This window comes from Meles meles, chromosome X (assembly GCF_922984935.1).
Source record: "Meles meles chromosome X, mMelMel3.1 paternal haplotype, whole genome shotgun sequence".
Lineage (NCBI taxonomy): Eukaryota > Metazoa > Chordata > Mammalia > Carnivora > Mustelidae > Meles > Meles meles.
In genome coordinates, this window is record NC_060087.1 from 127,277,377 (window position 1) to 127,300,883 (window position 23,507).

Below are 23,507 nucleotides of genomic sequence, written 5' to 3' on the forward strand. Positions count from 1 at the left end.
TTTCTGCTTCGAAGATCTGACTGTTTAAACAGGTAAACACCATTCTTAACCCAGGGGCATATAAGAAACAAGGGAGGGCTGGTTTGGATCGAGGGCCTCAGTTTGCCAACTCCTGGACCATATCATTCCTCAAGGAACTCCTAGTTCTCTCGATAAAGAACCAGACTAACTTTACTGGGTGCTCATTTTAGATAAACCCTGCAGGCCGTCAGTTACAGAAGTTACAGTTCTTTCTCAGATCTTCATGTACATGGCAGGGAGCACAATCTAGTTTAGACCCAGACTGTGGGCTCACTGAGTGGCCCTGGGCTAGAGGGCCCCACCTGACAGGTCTTGAGAGATTTAGCCCTCTAGAATATAGTCAAGATTTTCAAACAATTTTTCACTGCCATGGCCTCCAGACTGGGATTTTCCAGGATTCCCAGTGGGCTGGTCATGGAAGCAGACTTTTAAGTTAAAACCTTGAGAAAATTAAATGCAGCTTCTCCCAAGGAAAAAAAGCCTGAGCACCCTTACCTCAGGGAAACAGAATGAGTGCTTTGAAAAATATCACTGCCTCTTCCTCATCGCCTGCCTTGCTTACCAACAAATGATTCAGTGCTGCAGAGACTACATCGCACTAGGTAGGAAAATATATAATTCCCTGAGTAATTCTAAACCAGTCATGTTTCATTCCTCCCAGCCTACTTTATGAAGAGGAAGTGCCCTTTAAGGAGTCAGTAGGGCTAAGTTACTGTTCTAGTAGAGGGCCAACAGTAAGATGGTTCCTAATTTTTGTTTAGAGCCCAAAACCCGAGCAAAGCTGCACCCTTAGCCCCCATCTCCATCCCCGACCCTGCCACCACACAGTGTAGACAGCATCACTGGCTCTGTCCCCAACACCATTCCAAGTCCAGGCTCCTAGTGTGGACTATAGAGAATAAGACTCAGGCTCCCTCATGGAAGCTCTGAGAAAGCACAGGGCAATTCCAAAATGGCAGAACTCTCCAACAATTAAAGCTCCTGAACAGTAGAAGGGCATGGCCTGCTACCCTTCAGACAATGGCTTCTGGCCATGTGTTGAGGATGTTGCAGATAGCTCCACTGGGTGACAAGGTAAAATCGATAACACTTCCAGGCACTTCCAGCTGTAGGAGTCAGGATCTGTCAGACTGTAGGTCACCAGCATTGCAGCTCTTTCCGTGGATACTTGAAAGCTGGAATCCAGCCCATATCAAGTGGTGCATGTGACGATCTGGCTGCCCAGAGGGACACCATTTTGTTATCGTGAAAAAGCACTCTATAGGCTTTCAACATACACATTCAGGGCTCTGAAGGTTGCTTCTGAGCAAGGATTCTGAATCAACTAACAGCCTCTGAAGCCCTGCATTTTATATAAAGGTTAGAGCCAGGTGTATGTTAGAAATGCCTCCTGAGAATGGCAAGCCCAAAGAGAAGATCCCGTGCAGGCCATATTTGGCTCATTTCTCTGGATCAGCAGGTCACCCCACAGATAGAAGGAGAAAGGTATCAGGACCACTCATTTTTTATTTTAAACTCTCACTTGGAACTGTGTGTTTCATATTATGATAGGCTTTCAAATCTCCGGGGCATCTTAAGCACTCTGGGAGGATCTCAGGAAACGCAAAACAGCCATGATGAATTTAGAACATTCTTGAAGAGTAAATGAGCACTGAAACTTTCCAAACTCATTAAGGATCTTTGAACCATGCCTCATCAGGCATCCAGTGATGCTTGCTCGTTGGTTCCTCTGCCAGTCTTTGGGTCACCAACAGAGCCTTTTGTGTTATTGTTCCAACCTATAAAGCACTGTTTCTTGGGTAGTAATAATGACAGCAACAGCAGTAATGACCAGGATGCCAACAGTAGCTACGTATGCTGACTCCTAGGCAATCTGTACAAATTTGCCTTTTCTGATCCTCCCAAACTCTCCAGAGTAACATATTATTGTTGCTCATTTTAATACGTGAGAAAAATGAGATTTGAAGAGTTGGACTAATTAGTTGAAGAGAGCAAACCCAACTAAAGGCTCCATTGCCATAGAACCATCCACAGTAATGTTTCAGGCCTTCTGTTTTTTCCCTCTTCAGAATGACTTGAGCATTCCACTATATGATTTTATGGTTATAATTCACATAGGGCCTGTCACAGCATCGTGTCCTGGGTTGTCCCAGTGCAAAGAGCCCTCTGAAGTCACCAGGTTCAGTTCAAGACTCAGAGAGTTGGGAAAAAAGATGGGCACAATTCTCCCTCCCTTCCCTACGGCCCCTGCAGTGTTTTCTTCACTCATTCTCTCTCATCTGCCCCAAATTTCATTATTTGAGCTTCTATAGGGTCATGTCTTCAGTACAAGGACTTGGTTTTGTTGACATAGTTTTGGGGGCCATTTTACTTCTTAATAATACAGAAATTATAAGTCATGGTAAAAATAAAAACCAGAGCATTTTCGTACAAAGACAGGCACCGTGAACTACTAGATCCCTAACAAATTTCTAAAATCACTAAGGAGGCTTTGTTCTGTTTTCATCTCTTTGAAAAGCAAAAGAACGATTGTCATTTTTTAAGATTACACACACAGGCATACATGTAAGCATGATTTTCTCACACCGTGGGATACCCACCGTGTGATGAATTTGTCTATGGAGCTGTGACCTTGTGAAAAGAACTTACCATTTTTTTCTGCTGAGACTATCTTAACTGCAGTGGGTATGAATGGTGCTGTTATAATAATTAAATCCAAAATCTTTTGTAATCCTCCTCTTTCCCTAGAGTAATGTTCAGTATTAGCTATGGAGAGAAAGGCAAACAAGTACATGTATATTCAAGAATAAAGCTTAATAGGTCAGTGAAGGAGCAGAATGAAATGAATGCCTAACTCCTCCAGAGATAACAAATGGTGGTTTGCCTTCCTAGTTACTTCTTGACTTGTGTTTACTGGGACTTGAATATATGCATCAAATTGGCCTTTATTAATAACCAAATCCATACCCAGCTTGTTGCTTGTGGGGGGGTTGTTTAATGTCAATCGCTATGGAGATTGTTTGCCTATTTCCAAAATTGTACATTGGAAGGCCTTTCATTTCCATGTTAGAATCACATAGAGTTGGTTGAAGGACAAAATAACTGAAGAGTAGTCCGAAGACCATAAACCCATTTCTGGGTTCAGCTTTGAGACTTTATGAGACATTGCCTGAGTCAGCATGGGTCACCATGAAGCTTACCTTCAGACTGTTCAGCAAACGAAGATGAGAACAATGTCTCATGAAGGCTTTGCTCGTGATTACTTGTTAGTGGTGTTAATGGTGTACATTATTTATAACTGTGATGACGTATTTCCAAACCTATGACACCCTGCATTCATTTTGTACTTTCATAAAACATTTCACCTGCTTTAGTTGACATTATGTCCACTATGGCCACCACCCCAACGAGCTTAATTACCATCCCATTTAACACACGAGAGACACAGATGAGGTTCAGAGACAGTAAATGACTTTCACAAGATAGCAGTTTATGATTAGCCAGGAGTTGAATCCAAATATCTTGACTCCATGTCAATATGTTTTGTGGGTTTTTTTCTTGTTGCTGTTGATTGTATTTAATATACCATCCTTTGTAAATTGCACCTTCTGGGAAGACATTATATACTCTGGAGTTCTGGCTGGAGATAGTCTGAGCTCCATGTTGGCCTCCATGATTTCCTCACTGTGTGATCATGAGCAGGTTCCTTGCCTCTTTAAGCCTCAGTGTTTCAGTCTGGAAGAAGGGGCTAATGATAGTCCCTCCTTCATAGGGTCTAAATTACAAGCTTCTGGTCAAATACTTAGCACTTTCCTGACACATAAATGGATCTTCTGAATGGAATGAATTGTTGATAATTTGTTTTGTTCAACACTTCTATTGAAATTAACTGTAGACATTGCTTACCTGTATTGAGATACACAGAGACACACACACATACACACACATGGAAAATGAAACCCTTTATGACCAGCATAGGTAGTTTTTTTTATTTTTTTTAATTAATTAATTTATTTTTTATAAACATATAATGTATTTTTATCCCCAGGGGTACAGGTCTGTGAATCGCCAGCTTTACACACTTCACAGCACTCACCATAGCACATACCCTCCCCAATGTCCATAACCCCCTCCCCCTCTCCCAACCCCACCTCCTCCCAGCAACCCCCAGTTTGTTTTGTGAGATTAAGAGTCACTTATGGTTTGTCTCCCTCCCAATCCCATCTTGTTTCATTTATTCTTCTCCTATCCCCCTAACCCCCCATGTTGCATCTCCACGTCCTCATATCAGGGAGATCATATGATAGTTGTCTTTCTCCGATTGACTTATTTCACTAAGTATGATCCCCTCTAGTTCCATCCACGTCATCGCAAATGGCAAGATTTCATTTCTTTTGATGGCCAGCATAGGTAGTTTTAAAATATCTGAGTTCTGTAGCTTATGAGAACCATACAGTCTTCATTTGCCACAATGTGTTGTGAAGAATTATTTGTTCACAGTCAATGGCCCATAACTGCAAAAGAAATGCGAAGATACATTTTGTCTTCTTCTCTAAGATCTTCAAAACATCCATTAGTCTCATGAAGGACAGTCATAAATCCTGCAAGTTTAGTTCATCTGAAACCAACTCTAACAGCTATCCTTCCCACCAATCATTCTTTATATTAGTTTTTGGTTTTCAGACCTCAGTGAACATATCCTGGTCTTATGTGGCTGAACATGAAAGTGGGGGAGCCATGCCTTCTTCAGAGACTTAAGAGTGGGTACCCACACTGAACTGAACCTCTTTCCAACATTTGAACATAACTTCTAAAATAATATATTCCCTAATTTATCAAATTAGAAGTTGCCTTTTGTCTTCTGGCTTCTCTTCTGGAAAAGATACAACTAGTGGTGTGACCTGGCACAAAGCACTTGGCATCTCTGAATCTTTCTTCCCTTATCTGCAAAATGAGGGTGGCGGACTGTATCATTTCTGGGAAGACGGAAGTGAGTAAGTCGCAACTGCAGCCCATGCAGGGATGAGGGACTGGTGTGGGGACACTCAGTGGAGAAGGCGGTGCTGTCATCCAGCTGGAGCTGGGGGGTAGGGAAGAAGGAAAAGGTGTACTTTTGGAGGTGGAGATTCTTTCTCGAAAGCTTTTGTGGAGAAGGTGGGATCTGGCTGAGCTTTGGAAGCAAAATAGGAATTTCAGAGTTGAAAAAGGAAATTTTAGCCTGGGAGCTGAGCCTGATTCGGCATCTGGAAGCAAGAAAGAGCAAAGCACGGTCAGAAAATAAATGGTCATGCGTCCAGGGAGGCTGAGACTGCCTTCCGTTTGAAGGCTGGGAACGAGGTCTAAAGTTGTACTGAATACATAGAAATACTAACACCGATTGGCCTTTGAAGACTGTGTGTATCTGGAATTTTAAGATAATAAGTCACTCGGGGCGCCTGGGTGGCTCAGTGGATTAAATCCTCTGCCTTCGGCTCAGGTCATGATCCCAGGGTCCTGGGATCAAGACCCTCGTTGGGCTCTCTGCTCAGCAGGGAGCCTGCTTCCTCCTTTCTCTCTACCTACTTGTGATTTCCATCTGTCAAATGAATAAAAAAATCTTTATAAAAAAGGTAATAAGTCACTCTTCCTGGTGTGGCTTGAATTTGGGGATAGAACAGGTGACACCGTAGAAAACACGTATTTTTCAAGTACTTTGCCTTAGGAGAGAAAGATTTCTCATCCACATCAGGGGCTTACATCTCTTGGATCAAATTTTACAGGAAGCAATCAGTCATATATCAAGAGGTTAATAACTAGCCATTTCTCACCCATGTATTTTGTGGCCACAGAGCTGCCATGGTGCAGAGGGCTCTGTGAGGCAGTAGAAGGTCACTGGGCCTTCTGCCTCTGTCATCCAGAGAGCCCCAGCAGGCTACAACAGCCTCTCAAGCTCGGGGCTGTTACCCTGGCCTGATTCTTTCATGGGAGACACAGAACATGTTTTCCTGTAGAGATCTAGTGTCACGTTCCACTCCACAGTGATTGATCAGTACATTTATTACACTTTCAGTAGTAAAAATATATGGACTCTAGTCATCTCTGGAGATGCTGAAATAGTCCTTTTTTCCCCTTGATTTAGGGGAAGGTAGAGAGGAAAGATGTGTGTGGAGTATGACATAAATATAAGTGCTCAAATATCTAATTAGCTGAAAGAATCTTGGTTCCCTCTGCACCTTTGACAGAATTGCAGCTGTCAGATTGTAGCTCCAATATTTTATACTCATTGCAAGATGTATCTGAGGATGATTTAGAAAAGATGCTTTCTAACACCAACATCACCCTGCTTTTTTTGTAGGATGCTTGAGGACGACCTGAAGCTGAGCAGTGATGAAGATGACCTTGAGCCTGTAAAGACCTTGGCCACTCACTGCACCACCACTGAGCTCTACCAGGTAGGAAGAGCTTCACTCTTGGTTTGGGACCTCAGGGAAGGGAGCATAAAACGCCGGGAGGATTTTGTCATCCGCCAGCCTACCCTCTGCTTCATCTCTGGGCTGCGGAGAGTGGGAAGGAAGCAAAGCTACGCACGGTATTCCGGGACAGGTGGAATCAGCTCACAGTTTCATTTAAGCCACAGTGAGGAGAGGCTGAGCTCTTAAACATTGCTTTTACCCCTTCCCTCTGCTCCCTTGACAAACACATGTACGGGTCGTCAGTAAGCAAGAGTGTATCGTTCCCTCCCTTGGACTAAGCGTTGTCTCAGGTGAATATAACTTTCCTTTAGTGATACCGGTACGAGGCTTACAGCCCATGCTCATTAATTAATTAGGGCATAAATGCAATGCTGCATTCCCCTCTCCCAGGTGAACCACTTGAGAGCACATGCCAAGAAACGGCACCCAGCATCCCGTGGCATGTGCGGGCCTGCGGGCACAAAGACGCTTAGCAAAAACTTGCCACTGCACTTTCTTCTTCTAATCTGCATTATAAGTGTTGCCAGCACTTCCCACAAAACAAGATGGCAGAAATGTGTTTTCAGCATTTCCAGTGAGATTGGACCTCTTGGTTGGAAAAGGCCAAGGGGTGGTTTCTGAACTGTGAGAATGGTAGCATAGTGTGTGCTCTGGGTGGTGTGTGTGCACTTTCTCTGTGACACAACTACCTCACGTGTAGGCTCCTTCAGGGTATGTTTGTAACCTTGGGGGAGCAGCACAGAAGGAGTGCCTTTTTTTAATTTTTTTTTAAGATTTTATTTATTTATTTGAGAGAGAAGAAGAGAAAGAGTATGAAAGGGAAGAAGGTCAGAGGGAGAGGCAGACCTGAGCTGAAGGCAGTTGCTTAACTGAATGAACCACTCAGGTACCCAAGGAGCGCCTTTTATTAAAAGCCGGTACCTGACCAGGTTCCTTTTACAGTGGAGTCTGCTGCATTAGAAAACTGAAAGCAGACTGTTTTAAGGAATGCTCATGCACTGGTATGCCAAGATCATTATCAAATGCAGAATTCCAGGGGCACCTGGGTGGCTCAGTCATTAAGTGTCTGCCTTCGGCTCAGGGTCCTGGGATCGAGCCCCTTTTCGGGTTCCCTGTTTTCCCTGCTCAGAGGGGACTCCGCTTCTCCCTCTGCTCTTCACCACCCCCCACCCCCGAACTTGTGCTCTCTCTCCCCTCTCAAATGAATACATAAAATCTTTAAAAAATACAGAATTCCATATTCACTAAATGTGTTATGAGGAGTCAGCAAAGAAAAGCTTAGGAAAAACTCTCAGGGCTCATCTACTCCATTCTCATACATAGTTGTTCACCATATTGGAAGTACCAAAACTTGGTATAATTTTAAACTTGAAAAAAAATACAATACAATAAAATTGAGGTCATTTGCAATGTTATGGGCCAACACCTGGCTTGTTCTTGCTTTCTTCTCCTTTTTCCACTTGTGTTTTTGTTAATATGTAACAGTTGCATCTTTGCACAGTGGGGCCTTGTCAAGAACAAGCCCCCATCATCTCCCAGGGGCTTGCTGTCCCTTCCTGGATGCAAGTAGTCCCTCTCCTATGTGAGACATGGGCTTTTCAGAGCTGATGCAAAATGCATACTGAAATTCCAGGGTCTGTTATTCCTGCTTTCTGCATTTACTATGCCAGGGACCAGCACGGTGTTGGTAAATAAAACCAAAAAACCCTAGACCATTGATTTTGACAGATGTGATATTATTTTTTAATGGAAATGTTTAAAGCAGTAATCAACAATAAGTGAAAATAGATTTTGCGCATTGACTTCCTCTCTATGTGATTACATAAACACGGTCTGTTTTTTTTCAGCTTCTCAAGTTGTTTTATTCTGTATTTACCTGAAGGAGTGGCATTTGTGGGTCCACTGGCCCCAGTCATCTGGGTTTTTAGGATGTGTGTTTGGTAACTCTGTGTCAGTCTTGGGACCATTAGATAATCCTGGTTGGTGCATTGGCTTATCCCCTCTTGCTGGGCCCTGGAAGCAAGAAGTAGATGTGAGCTTATAAACATTTACAGATAAGCCCTCGTCGTGGCCCTCTTAAGCACTGATTGGAAAGTCCCCTCTTTAGGAGCCACTGGTATCTAGACTTGCCCTTCATTTTGGCTTTGGTGTCTATAGTGATCTGCTAGGAACAGGACTGAATGTCCTAACTGTCCCCCCTCCAAAGGCATTCACTGGATGTGAATGGCCTTTCCTCCCCTCTGACCTCTGACAAATTTCAAACCAGGAATCACAGGAAGAAAAGACCAGGTTGCCAATGACAATGCTCCAAGTCTCTTCCAGGAAAATCACGTGGCTCTAAACAAGAGTTTCTCTTCAGAAACTGACACAGGTGGATAGCTGAGTCATCACCTTTTCATTATACTTCTTTCTTTCTCTCCCCCTGCCCTAGAGAAAGACAGGGCATGCTGTGATGCTATACTCACCATGGCTTTCTCTTGGAGCTTTCCCAGATTGGGAAATAATCCTTGAAGTCGACCTTGGACATTGGAATGTTTCAGAACAGGGTTCGAATGGGATACAGTGTTCTGTACTTAGCATCTGTGTAAATATCCGTGTTGCAGTGTGTTCCATTTTTCAAAGCTGGCTATCACTAACGCAATTGCCACTCTGGGCATCACAGATCTAAAACCCCAGCCTGGTCCTCCACACCACGCTTACTGAATGGCCATTTGCCAGCCAGGCCTCTGGGGCAGGCAGTGAGGCCATGGTGTGGCCATTGGCATTTGGATAGGGTGTATGACACAGTCGTCTGGGCTTCTGCAGAGTGTGTATGTGTAGGGTCCTCTCCGAGCCCTCACCTCGTCCCACTGTACCTGCAGTTTTCCTTTGGGTCAAATGTGTCTTCATGTGCTTCTTGGGACTTCGAGGACCCCTGAAAATGAAGAGTTAAACCTGGAATCAATTTTCATTTACAGCTAAGGAGCGGTTATTCATGCTGTGCTGGCAGTTCAATGAAAGATCTAAAGATAGAGACCTTGCACTTCTCTTCCGATATAAGTGGCCTAATCAGTCTCAAATGTTTTCTTAACAAAGAAATTGTATTGACAGGTTTATTAAAATTGCTGTCTTTAAACTTTTAAGCTATCCGCAATTTTACCTATTCCAAAGACTTCTAGAATGTGTGGTGGCCAAACTCCAGAGTTCCCTCCAGCATATATCCGCAGTACCAGGTAAACGTCCACTTAACATTTCACCGACTGATGATCTTGATGTTGGATATGCTCAGCTCTGGCCGTGCAGCATCATACTCCACCAGCAGGATGGTCTGAGGGGCCCTGGGCTCTGAAGCCAGGCTGGATCTGAGCAGGGCTCTCTCAGGCCCTGGTCATCTCAGACTGGGATCAGAAGCAGCAGATTTTAGAAGTACAAAGGCTGTAAAGATGGGTATTGTTCGAAACCACCTTCAGGGCATTTTAATTATTAATACCATCTTGTTATTAATGTGAATTACATGGAAATGTTAGAGGACTTCATTTAGCTCCATAGGAAGTACAAAGAGTGAGTATGGTGATGGGAAATGTTCGGTCAGGGACTAGGCTCAACTCTTGAGCCCAGCCAGAGCTTAGAGTGGTATTGGTGCTTTAAAAACAGAGCTGATATGAGGACATGGAGAAGCAACATGGGGGGGTAGGGAGATAGGAGAAGAATAAATGAAACAAGATGGGATTGGGAGGGAGACAAACCATAAATGACTCTTAATCTCACAAAACAAACTGGGGGTTGCTGGGGGGAGGTGGGATTGGGAGAAGGGGAGCGGGTTATGGACATTGGGGAGGGGAGGCGAACCATAAGAGACTATGGACTCTGAAAAACAACCTGAGGGTTTTGAAGGGTCAGGGGTGGGAGGTTGGGGCAACCTGAGGGTTTTGAAGGGTCAGGGGTGGGAAGTTGGGGGAACAGGTGGTGGGTAATGGGGAGGGCACGTTTTGCATGGAGCACTGGGTGTTGTGCAAAAAGAATGAACACTGTTACGCTGAAAAAATAAATAAAATGGAAAAAAAAATAAATAGCTTATTATCTCCCGAAAAAAAAAAAAAAAACAGAGCTGAACAATTCAGATTTGCTTCAAGCACAAAGGCATTCTAATGAGTTGTGTCTGGATATGTCATTGCAAGTAGCCCCCTTGTTCCTCATTTTATTTAACTGGATCTTTTTTTTTCTTTTTCTGCACCTCACACATGTTAACATATACAGAAAAATTGTGTCTTCTCTCCACGTCGTAATTGTATTTTTTTCGCTAAAGATTGCTCATTACCTCACACACACGTAGCTTGCTTTTAACTCAGGTTCTTGATTTGGGTTTTATATTTGATCCAGTTTTGCTTGTTTGTTTTTATTATTGTTGGGACAGCTCCCTGGCCAGGTCATTCTGAGATCATATTGCAGATGAGCTGAACTCTATGGTAGCAGAAGACTCAACATTCTGGCCACTTTGGGGGGATGTGTTCCTTATACCTGGGATGGCCCTTACACTTTCAAAACACAGTAGTCAGCTGAAACTCAAGCCCATGTTCACGTTTAAAGTTTGCTAATGAAAACAATGCAATGCATTTTGCTCCTGCTCTCAGGCGGCTCTTGGGAAGCTGATGTGCTGTTCCGAATGCATTCATTGTGACAACAGACACTCTTCCCTGCTGTAATCGGTCCTCTTGTTTTAGCTACAGTTCCCCCTCATCATGCTGGACAAGTTGTTACCTCCCCGGGGTTTCTCTGCATTTCCATTTACTTTGTTATCAGCAGAAAGGCTGGGGAAGTCCCCCTTCAACAATGACATCAACATGGCACACACAGCAAGAGAGGTCAGCCTGTCAAAGCCAGAGAAACAGCAGATGAATTAGGATGAAACCAGGTGCAAAATAACTTTGATAGAGTCTCTTAATGTAAACAGTTTATCTTTCATTGCCTTTCATTGAACCCCCCCACAAAATGACAGAGTTTGGGCAGTTAAGGCTGCGGAATATAGCTGAATAAAATCCGTACATTTTCATACCCTAACTATGCAGCAATTAGAGAATGAGAGGACACTTTAATTTATTCATTAAAGACAAGAAAGTAAATAGGATAACATATAAGGTTAATAGAATAACATTGGCCTTCATATTCCCAAGATTGTCTTTCCCATTTGGCTGTATTAGCATAGAGACTAGATTAATAAGAAACTGCTTAGGGCTTGTATGATGTGATTTTTAATATGCTCCAGGCAAGTCTGTGACTGTTTAGAAACGCACGTGCTGATTTTTTTTCATTGTAATTAGCTCTTCTACTTTTAGTACCAAATATTTTGACTCGTAATCTCCATAGATTGCCTTTTTATTGTGATCTCAGTAAAATGCTTAGAGCACACAGACATGCGGAGAAGCACCTTGTTTTTACATGTGGTGCTTGTCACAGTTGATGACCAGATACTGGCTAATGTCCACTACAGCTTATGAAGTATCCATCTCTGAGCATTCCAACTGCAAAGCCACTGGCCCCTTTGCTTAGCTGAATACTCCTCCCACAGAAAGTTGAACTCAGAAATGGGTGAGGGTATGCTGCACGCCCTAAGAGCCAACCAGAAGCAAAAATGGGTCTGACTCGTTATTTCAGAAAAGGTCAACCTCATGTAGAACAGGGAGCTATCTGTGAAGGCGGAGGCAGCAAGCAGCCACCTCTGGGAAGCAGGGGATCCCTAAGTTGACTTGAATTTAAGTTGCCCTTGTCACTGTCCCTGGGCTGGTCCTGTCTCCACTCTCACCCCGCCCTTTGTTTGGTCCAATCATTTTCTTTCTCTTAGTCCCCTTTGTTGCTCCAGTTTGGGTCCCAGATCCGTGCTTGGAGCCTGGAGGTCCTGGCTCGGAGTCATTCTCCAATAAACTCCAGACAGTGTACCACATGTACCGGAAGTTTATTGGAAGTTTCCAAGTCTTGAATTTAACCAGGGTTCTAGCATATACTAGAGCAATACGAACATCTCCAGTAAAAGCGGGGTAATAAAACGCCACCAGTCTGAAAATGTGAGATTTTGAAATTCATGTGCTGGCTTTGAAAAATATACTGGGGCTTTGCTTTAGGGACCAAGAAGGCTTTACTCGTCCCCGAAATAACTGCCATCTGCTGAAAAAAGGTACCAGGCAGGCTACAAACACCCAGGACGTTGTCCTGAATGGGAAACAGAATCTATCTTATTCCTAAGCATGCATCTATCTATCTATCTATCTATCTATCTATCTATCTATCATCTATCGATATATATATTTTTCCTATTTATTTAGTAAAAGCAAAGAGCATAAGCATAGTAAATACACAGAAGAGATATCCAATTGAGATTAGCTACCAACCTAAGATTAACTATTCTGAATTCAAATAGATGGGCAGATAAAAATCAGCAGACACTTCCAGAATGTATGGGATGGCATAACCCATATTTCACAGAGTACCACACAGGACTCTCTGGAACATCAGATAGAAACATTTATGAACTTGGTAATAAATCTTGTTTATTGCTAATGGAGTAGGCTCAGGTTCCATATTTATCCCTGAGTCGTATGTATATATAGAGACTACAGTACTTTGTATGAATATAGAATACTAGACCTTAAAATGACCATAGAGAACCTTTGCTCCAGCTGCCTCATGTTGCCAATAAGGACACTGGGGCACAGAGAAGTCAGTTGGTATTTGGTGTTTTGAGATAGTAGAAAATGTATATTGATATATTGGTCTTTGTGCCTGGTTCCTGTCATGGGACTCTTAAGACACTTGTAATTTCCTAATTTGATAAGAGTACTAGGAACATCTTTTGTTCTGACATTTGGTCTTTGACCCCAGTTCCTGATACAGAGCATGAAATTCCTTAGAATTTCGTGGGTGATAGGAGTGTTCTGAGGAGGTGATTCTGCAAGGGATCCTGGAAGGGAGCTTCTCACCAAAAAGACCAAGTCATGACTAGAGGCATGGAACTTTCAGCCCTGTTCCCCCACTCACCCCTGCCACACACACACATTTCTCTGGAGAGGGGAGAGAGCCCAGAAACTGAATTAATAATTAATCATACTTATGTGAAAAAGCCTCCATAAAATCCCAATAGTATGGGATTTGGAAAGTTTCCAGGTGGGTGAACACATCCCCATCCCAGGAGGGCGATGAACACGGAGTCCACAGGGACAGAAGCTCTTGACACTTGGGACCCATCCAGAACTCACCCTGTGTATCTCTTCACATGGCTGTCCATCTCTCTCTTCGATCATGTCCTTCAATGAAGTGGTACACATGAGTAAACTGTTGGCCCAAGTTCTGTCAGCCCCTCCAGCCAATTAGTCAAACCTGAGAAGGGAGTTGGAACCTCTGGTTAATAATCGGTTAGAATGGAAGGTGACAACCTGAAACTACCATGAGTATCTGAAGTTGGAGCCAGTGTGTGGGATGGAGCCCTTCACCTCCAGGGTCTGACACCATCCCTAGGGAGAGCATATCAGAAGTGAGTGAAATTGTAGGTTGCCCCGCCAGTGTGACACAGAACTGCTTGGTGTGGGGACAGCCCCTCACACATCTGGTGTTAGAAGTATTGCAAGTGTGGTAGCAGTGTGAGAGGAAAGGAGACTCACAGGTGGGAGACTAGTGGGTTTTTTAATACAGGTATATGGATAACGATGGCTATGGTGTTCTTACCTGGAGTATAACATGCTCTAAAGGGACAGAAAGCCTGAATACATTAGGATGTTCATGCTAAGGATGCATCATCAGTATCCACTCCCATGTAGGTTGTAGAATACTTTTATACCATTGGGTACCTACTATGTACTAAGAATATCCTTCCCATTTTCCTGGTCACATGTGGTAAGGAGAGTGTCTCTATTAGGTATTGATCATCTCCCACCACAAGACACAAGTCATTTTACAAGGGAGGGGGGGCCCTCTAGTACCAGGAGCAAGAAGACTCGGATTGACCAGGGAAGGGGGAGGAAGAAAATTGAAGTTTCAAATCCACACACCATGGGGGAACAGAGTAACTGAGTGCCTCTTACATTGACCCTTGTAATGGGGAGAATAAATAAGTTCAGCCAATGCTGAGATGCTGTGCCTGTTGTGTCCGTATTTACTCCAATTAAAGAATGATTAACATCAACGGGAGACTTAGGAGTAAAACATGCTTCTTCTCCAAAGACTGTGCATTTTTCATTTAGTTACTACAGATTAAAACCTTAGAAACCAAATCGCCAGCTGACACATGGGTCTTTCTAAAGACATTTGACAGGCTCTTACTGGTTCACAAATTCCACTCATGGGGCCAAGAAGGACCCACTCAGGGGCTGCTGTTCGGCCAGCACTGGCAGGGTCTTGAACCTGGGTGGGTAGAGCTGATTAGGAATTCAGTGAGTGGTGGGAAACCATAAAGGACTCTGAAAAAGTCAGGGTGAAAATGGAGCATCAACGTAAGGAGAATGGGGAGACTGGCAGAGTGGTGAAGGGACAGTTACCGATGTCTGATGTCTGGGGGAATGGTAATGAGGATGGAGGTAGGCAGCCTGGACTCCTCATCCTCTCTGGGTGTGAAGATGAGTCTCAGGGGCCTTTGTGGCACCTCCAATCCAGACACACACATCCTAGAGCTCAGCTTTGCCTCACGGGTCCACAGCAGGGCTGAGACTGCTCAGACTCCATGCTCATCCCTCACTAGTTTATCTGGGCAGTGTTTTTTAAGTGAGTATTAGGTGCAAGATGGGGTGCCCTCCACGTGGGATGAGTTTCCTCCAAGCTCTGCTGGTCAGGCCTACTTCATAGATGCATGGAACACAGCAAATTAAATTAAAATGGGAGAAGCTCAATACTCTAAGGAAAAGGAACATGGAAGTTCAGGGTTAAAACACCTGACATTTCCACATTTCCTTCTGGGTCTCTATCCAAAGGGAGGAATACAATAGATGGTGTTTTCCTAAAGATTTCAGGCCCTAGATAAGAAGTCTGAGATTCAGACAGGCATCCAGGTGTTGGAAAAGACTGAGTGACATTTTCTCCTCTTAATCTGCAATCCTAACTCTGCATGTGTGTGCTCCCAACTGAAACCCCAGCCTATAGGAGATAATATAAGCCTCTGGCTGTTCTACTTATTCCAGTGAAATCTATTTAAATGCTGTAATTAAGCAATTCATTTTTATATTTGGGCAAGTGTTCTCAGTATGTCTCTTTAATTGATTTAACCAATTCTGTAGATTGATTTTAGACCATCTGAATACCCTAATGATGAGTTCATTTGTTAATAGAAGAGTTTTCTCTTCTGAACTTAAGTGATCAATGCAATTTACCAATACATATCATTAGGTTAAGGCATGGCTGTGTCTCACAGAACGGCCCTGTGAAAAGATAAGAAAAGACAAAACATAGAAACTCAAAAGCAATGGAATTGATTGTTCTTCTGTCTCATTTCCATAATGCCCAATGTGCAGTTATTTAAAATTATCTGAATGATTGACTTCTTTTTTTTAGTCAAGAACTGTATTGATTAGACCCAATTTGAGTGTATCTGCTAGCAGAACACCAGGAAAAAACATGGAAGCAAGAAAGGTAAAAGCTACATAGAGCAATACTAATAGAATCACATTTTTGCTTGATTGGCAGCATGATTACTGACTAAGGAAAAAAGCAGCACCTGAATACATAGCCTTGTCAAATGAGCCCACCACTACAATATGTCTAGACCCTCTAAGTGCTCATCTCTACAGTCTCAACAAAGAGGAAACGTACTGTATTGGGTCTGTTTTCTGCCAATCTGGGGGCAAGGGGAAGGTATTATGGTAAGTCCAGATATCCTGGTTCAGGATGTGCTTCTTAAAAACCCAAAAAGGTCCTCTCATTTTTAATTATTTTTTAAGATTTATTTACTTATTGAGAGAGAGAGGGAGAGAAAGCACATGAGCGGGGAGAGAAGCAGAGGGCGAGGAAGAGAGGGAATCTTAAGCAGACTCCCAGCTTGAGCATGGGGCTGGATGCGAGGCTCTACCCAGGACCCAAAGATCATACCCTGAGCCGAAATCAAGAGTCAGAAACTTAACCAAATGAGCCACCCAAGTGGACTAATAGTCTATCATTTTTAAAAATAAATGTAGTATGTGTGTTTGTTGGATTAGAATAACACTAGGACAGAATCACCAATGAATTTTTTTTAAGTTAGATCCCTCTGTAGAAGATGACAAACAAGTTATGTAGCATTTTCTCCCTAAAAACACATGATGCTATCTTTGCCATGGAGGATGGGACTCAATAGACAGCCATTTTCTTTTCTTCCTTCTTTCTTTCCTTCTTTCCTTCTATTTTCTCATGACAGCTCTACAGTTTTTATGGTTCACGTAATTTGGTATGGTCCCTGAATTGCTTAGGCCTCGGTGGAGCCAGAAATTTCTCTGCATAGCAGAAAGACAAGATCCTTCTTATTTTTAGGAAGACAGTTTTAATGAATGAGCAACTATGAGCATGTCCCTAGCCACATCATCCCTCCTGAGGAAATAAATTTGCTGCTTAGCAGGTACCATGAATCGTACAAGGCTAGTAATAAGAGAAGAATCCGTTCATACACATTCCTTGGAATGAGAGAACTGCATTCTCCCTGGGTATATAATTTTCCAAGATGCCATATGATAGAGGAGGCTCACCTCAGAGCTCCTCAACCTCAGGATCAAATGTTAGTGAAAAAGCAAAGCACCATCCTCCTGGAGTGAGATGTGAAAGGGGGGACCACTGATGAAGAAATCACTGGAAAGGATGGAGGTTTCCTAGGCTTCCTTGTGTAGGAGGGGTGGGGGAGAAAGAGAGAGACAGAGATATTTGAGGATATGCACCTGCATTTGTGTCCCCATGACACCTCGGGTGCCCTGAGGTGACCTGGTGCCATGGTGTCCCCATGACCTTCAGGTGCACCAGACCTTAAGAAGTTTCAGGCCAGAAGCCTGTGCAAAGATACAGGGGTCTCTCCTGCTGGCCCAGACCGGTCAGGCTTTAAACATACTCATATCTCCTTTGAGTAGGACTTTCCAGACAGAAGCATTCTATTTAGCCCAGAACTACTCCTGACGTGGAGAGAGGAACATAGTGGCTCCCAGAAGCCTCGTTGCAATAACTGTATGGGTTCGATACCACAACCCTGCCCCCAAGTCAGCAAGCCTATAAACTCTCTGGCCAGGCAGGTGTGTACCCCAAAGCCCAAAAGCAGGCACACAGTCCATACTGCATTTGCATGGTGCGTGATGGTTTCGAGAGTGCTGCCGTGGATGTTGGCTGCTCCCACCCACACTTGATATAGCTGGGACAGGAATGATTATCTTCATTTTTAAAATGAGGAAACAGACTCAGAAGTGTCAATCGCCTTGCTAACATCCTGATGATAGTAAGTGGCAAAGCTGGGAGCCGAACCCGAATTTCTGAATTTCCCGCCCATCACTCTTTCCACTGTAGCCCACGGCCTTTCACCACACCACAGTGGAATCTGTTTTCTAGCATTTTAGTTTATCATATCATCCTTTCTTATACTAGAGCTTCCTTAATGGTAAGATAAGTATCATGTTAGGGAAATGTGGCACAAAATAAGTAGAATATAGGTTTTAGAAAGCATATAGATGTTGCAAATTAAAGCGACATGAGTGTTAACCATCTAGCCTCCATCTTCCAATCAGTTTAAATTACTTTAATGTATGTTTTTAAACTCAAAATGAGCTGTAATCCCAATATGCAACCCTCTTAATGTGTGGTGAATTACATGAGATCATTTCATTTTGATTCCCCTCCTTTTGCATGTTTCAGAACTTGGGCTGGTGTTTTCATGTCCCATTATCTCAAAAGAGGAATGTTCTCCTTGCATTTTTTTTTGTAGACTACTTCTTAGACCTTAAAGGCATATGCAGTTTTCCCACAGATAATTCACTTAACTTTCTTTCACAGTCTCTGAGTTGAATAATTATAGCTGGCGGAACACAGCATCACATTATAGCGGGAACAAAGAATGCACATTGTGAGCTCTGTCTCAAGTCTGGTGGCGACTCCCTGTGACCATTTAGCTTAGAGATGAAAGGTGATGAGCACACAGAAGGATGACGTGAGCACGTCTGACTAAAGCTATTGGCTCTCTGGAATGGTCCCAAGTTAATTTCCAAAGAAAAGAGAACTTCTCAGTAGAGACATTTTCAATCAATAGCCAAGCAGCCCAGAAAACATTAATTTGAATGAAGTTATTTTCCTATGATGGCTGTATGAAAAGACATAGATTTCAAAGAAACTGGCCTTGAACATGATTATGTTCCTCCTGATCAGAGAAAACTAACTGGGTCTAATTGACAGTCCTGAAGCACAGAAAAGAGAAGACATTTTCAAAAACCGTGTCACTGAATGAAAGCTAGGTTAAGCAATGTCACTGTGATTTCCCCCTCCCTGTCTTCCGCCAGTGGCATGCCCATGCTATCACATTCAGTGTGCTTTCAAAGGAAACCCCTCGAACACCATGCTAGTGCCTTTATAATAACCAAATTCTTCCAAGAACAGACCCATTTGGATTGTAACAGACAGGGGAACGTGAGGTCCTCCATAGTGACATGTCTTCATCCCACTACCATACACCATTCCAAAGCAGCCAGGAGTAGGGGAGAAAGGGTGATAGAGAAGGCAAATGTTGGTGTGCACACCTGGGCAGACCGGGTCCAGCCCCCCTCCACACCAGCATCCACCTGTTCCTTCCCGCATCCGTTCCAGGGCCAGACCTGCTCAGGGACACACTTCTGTATCCTAACTACCTGTGAGATGTGACTTGGGCTGACCACACACATATTGCTTATTTTATCATTTTCACATGCTACCTCCCGCTCTCACTTGCTTGCTGTTCCACCATTTGCCAAAATTCAACCTCAGGCACAGATGGCGAGAAGATGATTTTTGCCACTGAGAGCCAAAGAAAGTGCCCAAATATTAATGGGTATTTACCTAGCAACAGAACCTGAGATTTAATAGAGGAGAAGAACTTGAATTTCCAGTGCTAATCTCTAAGCTTGAGAAGTGTTTCATTTATTTTAAAAAATGGCTCCAGAGTATCTTGAGCTGTTGTGAGTAGAAAGTCTGGGGTACTTACTTCCACACCAGTTACCCAGAATGCCAAGTCTGGTGTTACAAGGAGCTGCCATCACCCACCTCCAGGATTCACAAATATAAAGGTCTCTGAACGGATACTTCTTGAAAGGGTCTGAAGACCCCAGAGAGTACCAAGCTGCCGCTTCAATGCTCCACATATTACATGTTATTTCTATAGTCTGCAAAAGTCTAGGGGAGTACAAGTTTGGTTCTGATTACATAATTATGCTACAGAAGTATGAAAAAAAAATCATCGCTAAAACCCTCCAGGTGCTTAAACAGTTTGATAGACTGTAGCCATTCTGCCGTCAGTGCCCCCAGCTGTGTTGCTTAGCAACATTTTAATTCCAGAAGAATCGAAGGAGATGCAATCCCTGTGGAGAGGGAAACAGAAATAAGAGGGCTGTTGACAGATGATCTGAGTTGTTTCTTCTAATATACTGTGAAGATCACTAGCTCTTTTCATGAATGATAAATGGACTGTACACAGATCAATGGGTTCAGCAATAAACTGGAACCAGGCTCCATGTCTAAGGCAACACAGGCCGAGAGGCCCAGGTTTCCTCCTTTCGATGATTTTGTGTGTGTTTTCTTAAAGGTTCCACCAGAGGAGATTGATCTGAGCGGTTGGTCATCCCTTGGCCTTTTGTGGTGTACACTAATAAAAATGATTTTAGAAGTGGCTACTTTGGCCTTGCTCTCATCATGCCAGTGCAGCCAGGGGTCAGGAGTTGCTCATGGTAAATGGGTCCCCACCACACATCCTGAATGTGCCCGTGACAACCCCCCCCCACCACCATGTACCTGCTTCCTCACCTTGTCATAACAATCCAAGCAGGCCCACCCAGGGGCTAAGATCTGAGTGCAAGGTGGAAAGAAGAATGAGTGTCTGTGTCTGAAACCTGCACTTAGGTAACCATGTGCCCCGGGAGAGGAAAATTGCTCCATGTCTCCAGTCTGTTTATCACAAGCAGCCTGCTTCCATTAGGTCCTTGTGTTTCAGAGAGCATTTTATATTGCTTATTGTTTTGGTAACTAGTTGCGAAGATTATGCCTGCTAATGTTGTCTAATTGCATTTTTTTCCTTCTGTTTACAGGCTGTTGAAAAGGCAAAACCTAAGAATAATCCTGTGAAGTAAGTTATTTTTTTATTAGTTGGAAATTTTTATTTGAATGGACTCCATGCATGTGTCACAAAAGAGACCTTGAATTTTGAGTTCCTCTCTATTTATGATGATCAAAAAACAAAAACAAACAAGGAGGAAGGACCACCAAAACACAAAACCCCAATGTCCAGTTGAGTATGGATCAGCTTTTATTTTGACTTGACTTTTGCCTGGGGTCCTGATGAGGCAGTGCCCCAAGTTATGCCCAGTTTACATAAATTAATATGTGCCATCCGTGAAGAGCTGCCACATACTATTATAATCCTATTCAGTGCATGGTACTTCAAGCCTTTGGGTCTTGCACATGCTAAAAAGATTATATTTTTATCATTTTATTTATTTTTTCAGTGTAACAGTATTCATTCTTTTTGCACAACACCCAGTGCTCCATGCAAAATGTGCCCTCCCCATTACCCACCACCTGTTCCCCCAACCTCCCACCCCTGACCCTTCAAAACCCTCAGGTTGCCCCAACCTCCCACCCCTGACCCTTCAAAACCCTCAGGTTGTTTTTCAGAGTCCATAGTCTCTTATGGTTTGCCTCCCCTCCCCAATGTCCATAGCCCCCTCCCCCTCTCCCAATCCCACCTCCCCCCAGCAACCCCCAGTTTGTTTTGTGAGATTAAGAGTCATTTATGGTTTGTCTCCCTCCCAATCCCATCTTGTTTCATTTACTCTTCTCCTATCCCCCTACCCCCCCATGTTGCTTCTCCATGTCCTCATATCAGGGAGATCATATGATAGTTGTCTTTCTCCGATTGACTTATTTCACTAAACATGATACGCTCTAGTTCCATCCACGTCATCGCAAATGGCAAGATTTCATTTCTTTTAATGCCTGCATAGTATTCCATTGTGTATATATACCACTTCTTCTTTATCCATTCATCTGTGGATGGACATCTAGGTTCTTTCCATAGTCTGGCTATTGTAGACATTGCTGCTATAAACATTCGGGTACACGTGCCCCTTCGGATCACTATGTTTGTATCTTTAGGGTAAATACCCAGTAGTGCAATTGCTGGGTCATAGGGTAGTTCTATTTTCAACATTTTGAGGAACCTCCATGCTGTTTTCCAGAGTGGTTGCACCAGCTTGCATTCCCACCAACAGTGGAGGAGGGTTCCCCTTTCTCTGCATCCTCGCCAGCATCTGTCATTTCCTGACTTGTTAATTTTAGCATTCTGACTGGTGTGAGGTGATATCTCATTGTGGTTTTGATTTGTACTTCCCTGATGCCGAGTGATGTGGAGCGCTTTTTCATGTGTCTGTTGGCCATCTGGATGTCTTCTTTGCCGAAATGTCTGTTCATGTCCTCTGCCCATTTCTTCATTGGATTGTTTGTTCTTTGGGTGTTCAGTTTGCTAAGTTCCTTATAGATTTTGGATACTAGCCCTTTATCGGATATGTCGTTTGCAAATATCTTCTCCCATTCTGTCAGTTGTCTTTTGGTTTTGTTAACTGTTTCCTTTGCTGTGCAAAAGCTTTTGATCTTGATGAAATCCCAATAGTTCATTTTTGCCCTTGCTTCCCTTGCCTTTGCCGTTGTTCCTAGGAAGATGTTGCTACGGCTGAGGTCGAAGAGGTTGCTGCCTGCATTCTCCTCAAGGATTTTGATGGATTCCTTTCTCACATTGAGGTCCTTCATCCATTTGGAGTCTATTTTCGTGTGTGGTGTAAGGAAGTGGTCCAATTTCATTTTTCTGCATGTGGCTGTCCAATTTTCCCAGCACCATTTATTGAAAAGGCTGTCTTTTTTTCCATTGGACATTCTTTCCTGCTTTGTCGAAGATTAGTTGACCATAGAGTTGAGGGTCGATTTCTGGGCTCCCTATTCTGTTCCACTGATCTATGTGTCTGTTTTCGTGCCAGTACCATGCTGTCTTGATGATGACAGCTTTGTAATAGAGCTTGAAGTCCGGAATTGGGATGCCACCAACTTTGGCTTTGTTCTTCAATATTCCTTTGGCTATTCGAGGTCTTTTCTGGTTCCATATAAATTTTAGGATTATTTGTTCCATTTCTTTGAAAAAAATGGATGGTATTTTGATAGGGATTGCATTAAATGTGTAGATTGCTTTAGGTAGCATGGACATTTTCACAATATTTATTCTTCCAATCCAGGAGCATGGAACATTTTTCCATTTTTTTGTGTCTTCCTCAATTTCTTTCATGAGTACTTTATAATTTTCTGTGTATAGATTCTTAGTCTCTTTGGTTAGGTTTATTCCTAGGTATCTTATAGTTTTGAGTACAATTGTAAATGGGATTGACTCCTTAATTTCTCTTTCTTCAGTCTTGTTGTTGGTGTACAGAAATGCGACTGATTTCTGTGCATTGATTTTATATCCTGACACTTTACTGAATTCCTGTACAAGTTCTAGCAGTTTTGGAGTGGAGTCTTTTGGGTTTTGCACATATAGTATCATATCATCTGCGAAGAGTGATAGTTTGACTTCTTCTTTACCAATTTGGATGCCTTTAATTTCTTTTTGTTGTCTGATTGCTGAGGCTAGGACTTCTAGTACTATGTTGAATAGCAGTGGTGATAATGGACATCCCTGCCGTGTTCCTGACCTTAACGGAAAAGCTTTCAGTTTTTCTCCATTGAGAATGATATTTGCGGTGGGTTTTTCATAGATGGCTTTGATAATATTGAGGTATGTGCCCTCTATCCCCACACTTTGAAGAGTTTTGATCAGGAAGGGATGCTGTACTTTGTCAAATGCTTTTTCAGCAT

At 43.1% G+C, this 23,507-nt stretch overlaps 1 protein-coding gene across 1 annotated transcript in view; it reads left to right on the forward strand.

The window, feature by feature from the left end:
* AFF2 (AF4/FMR2 family member 2) overlaps window positions 1–23,507 on the forward strand; it is a 492,304-nt gene that overhangs the window by 380,000 nt on the left and 88,797 nt on the right. The window contains exons 7-8 of the mRNA XM_045994381.1: window positions 6,356–6,452; window positions 20,699–20,736. Of these exons, the coding sequence (XP_045850337.1) occupies window positions 6,356–6,452; window positions 20,699–20,736 (135 nt within the window). The remainder of the gene's footprint in view (window positions 1–6,355; window positions 6,453–20,698; window positions 20,737–23,507) is intronic.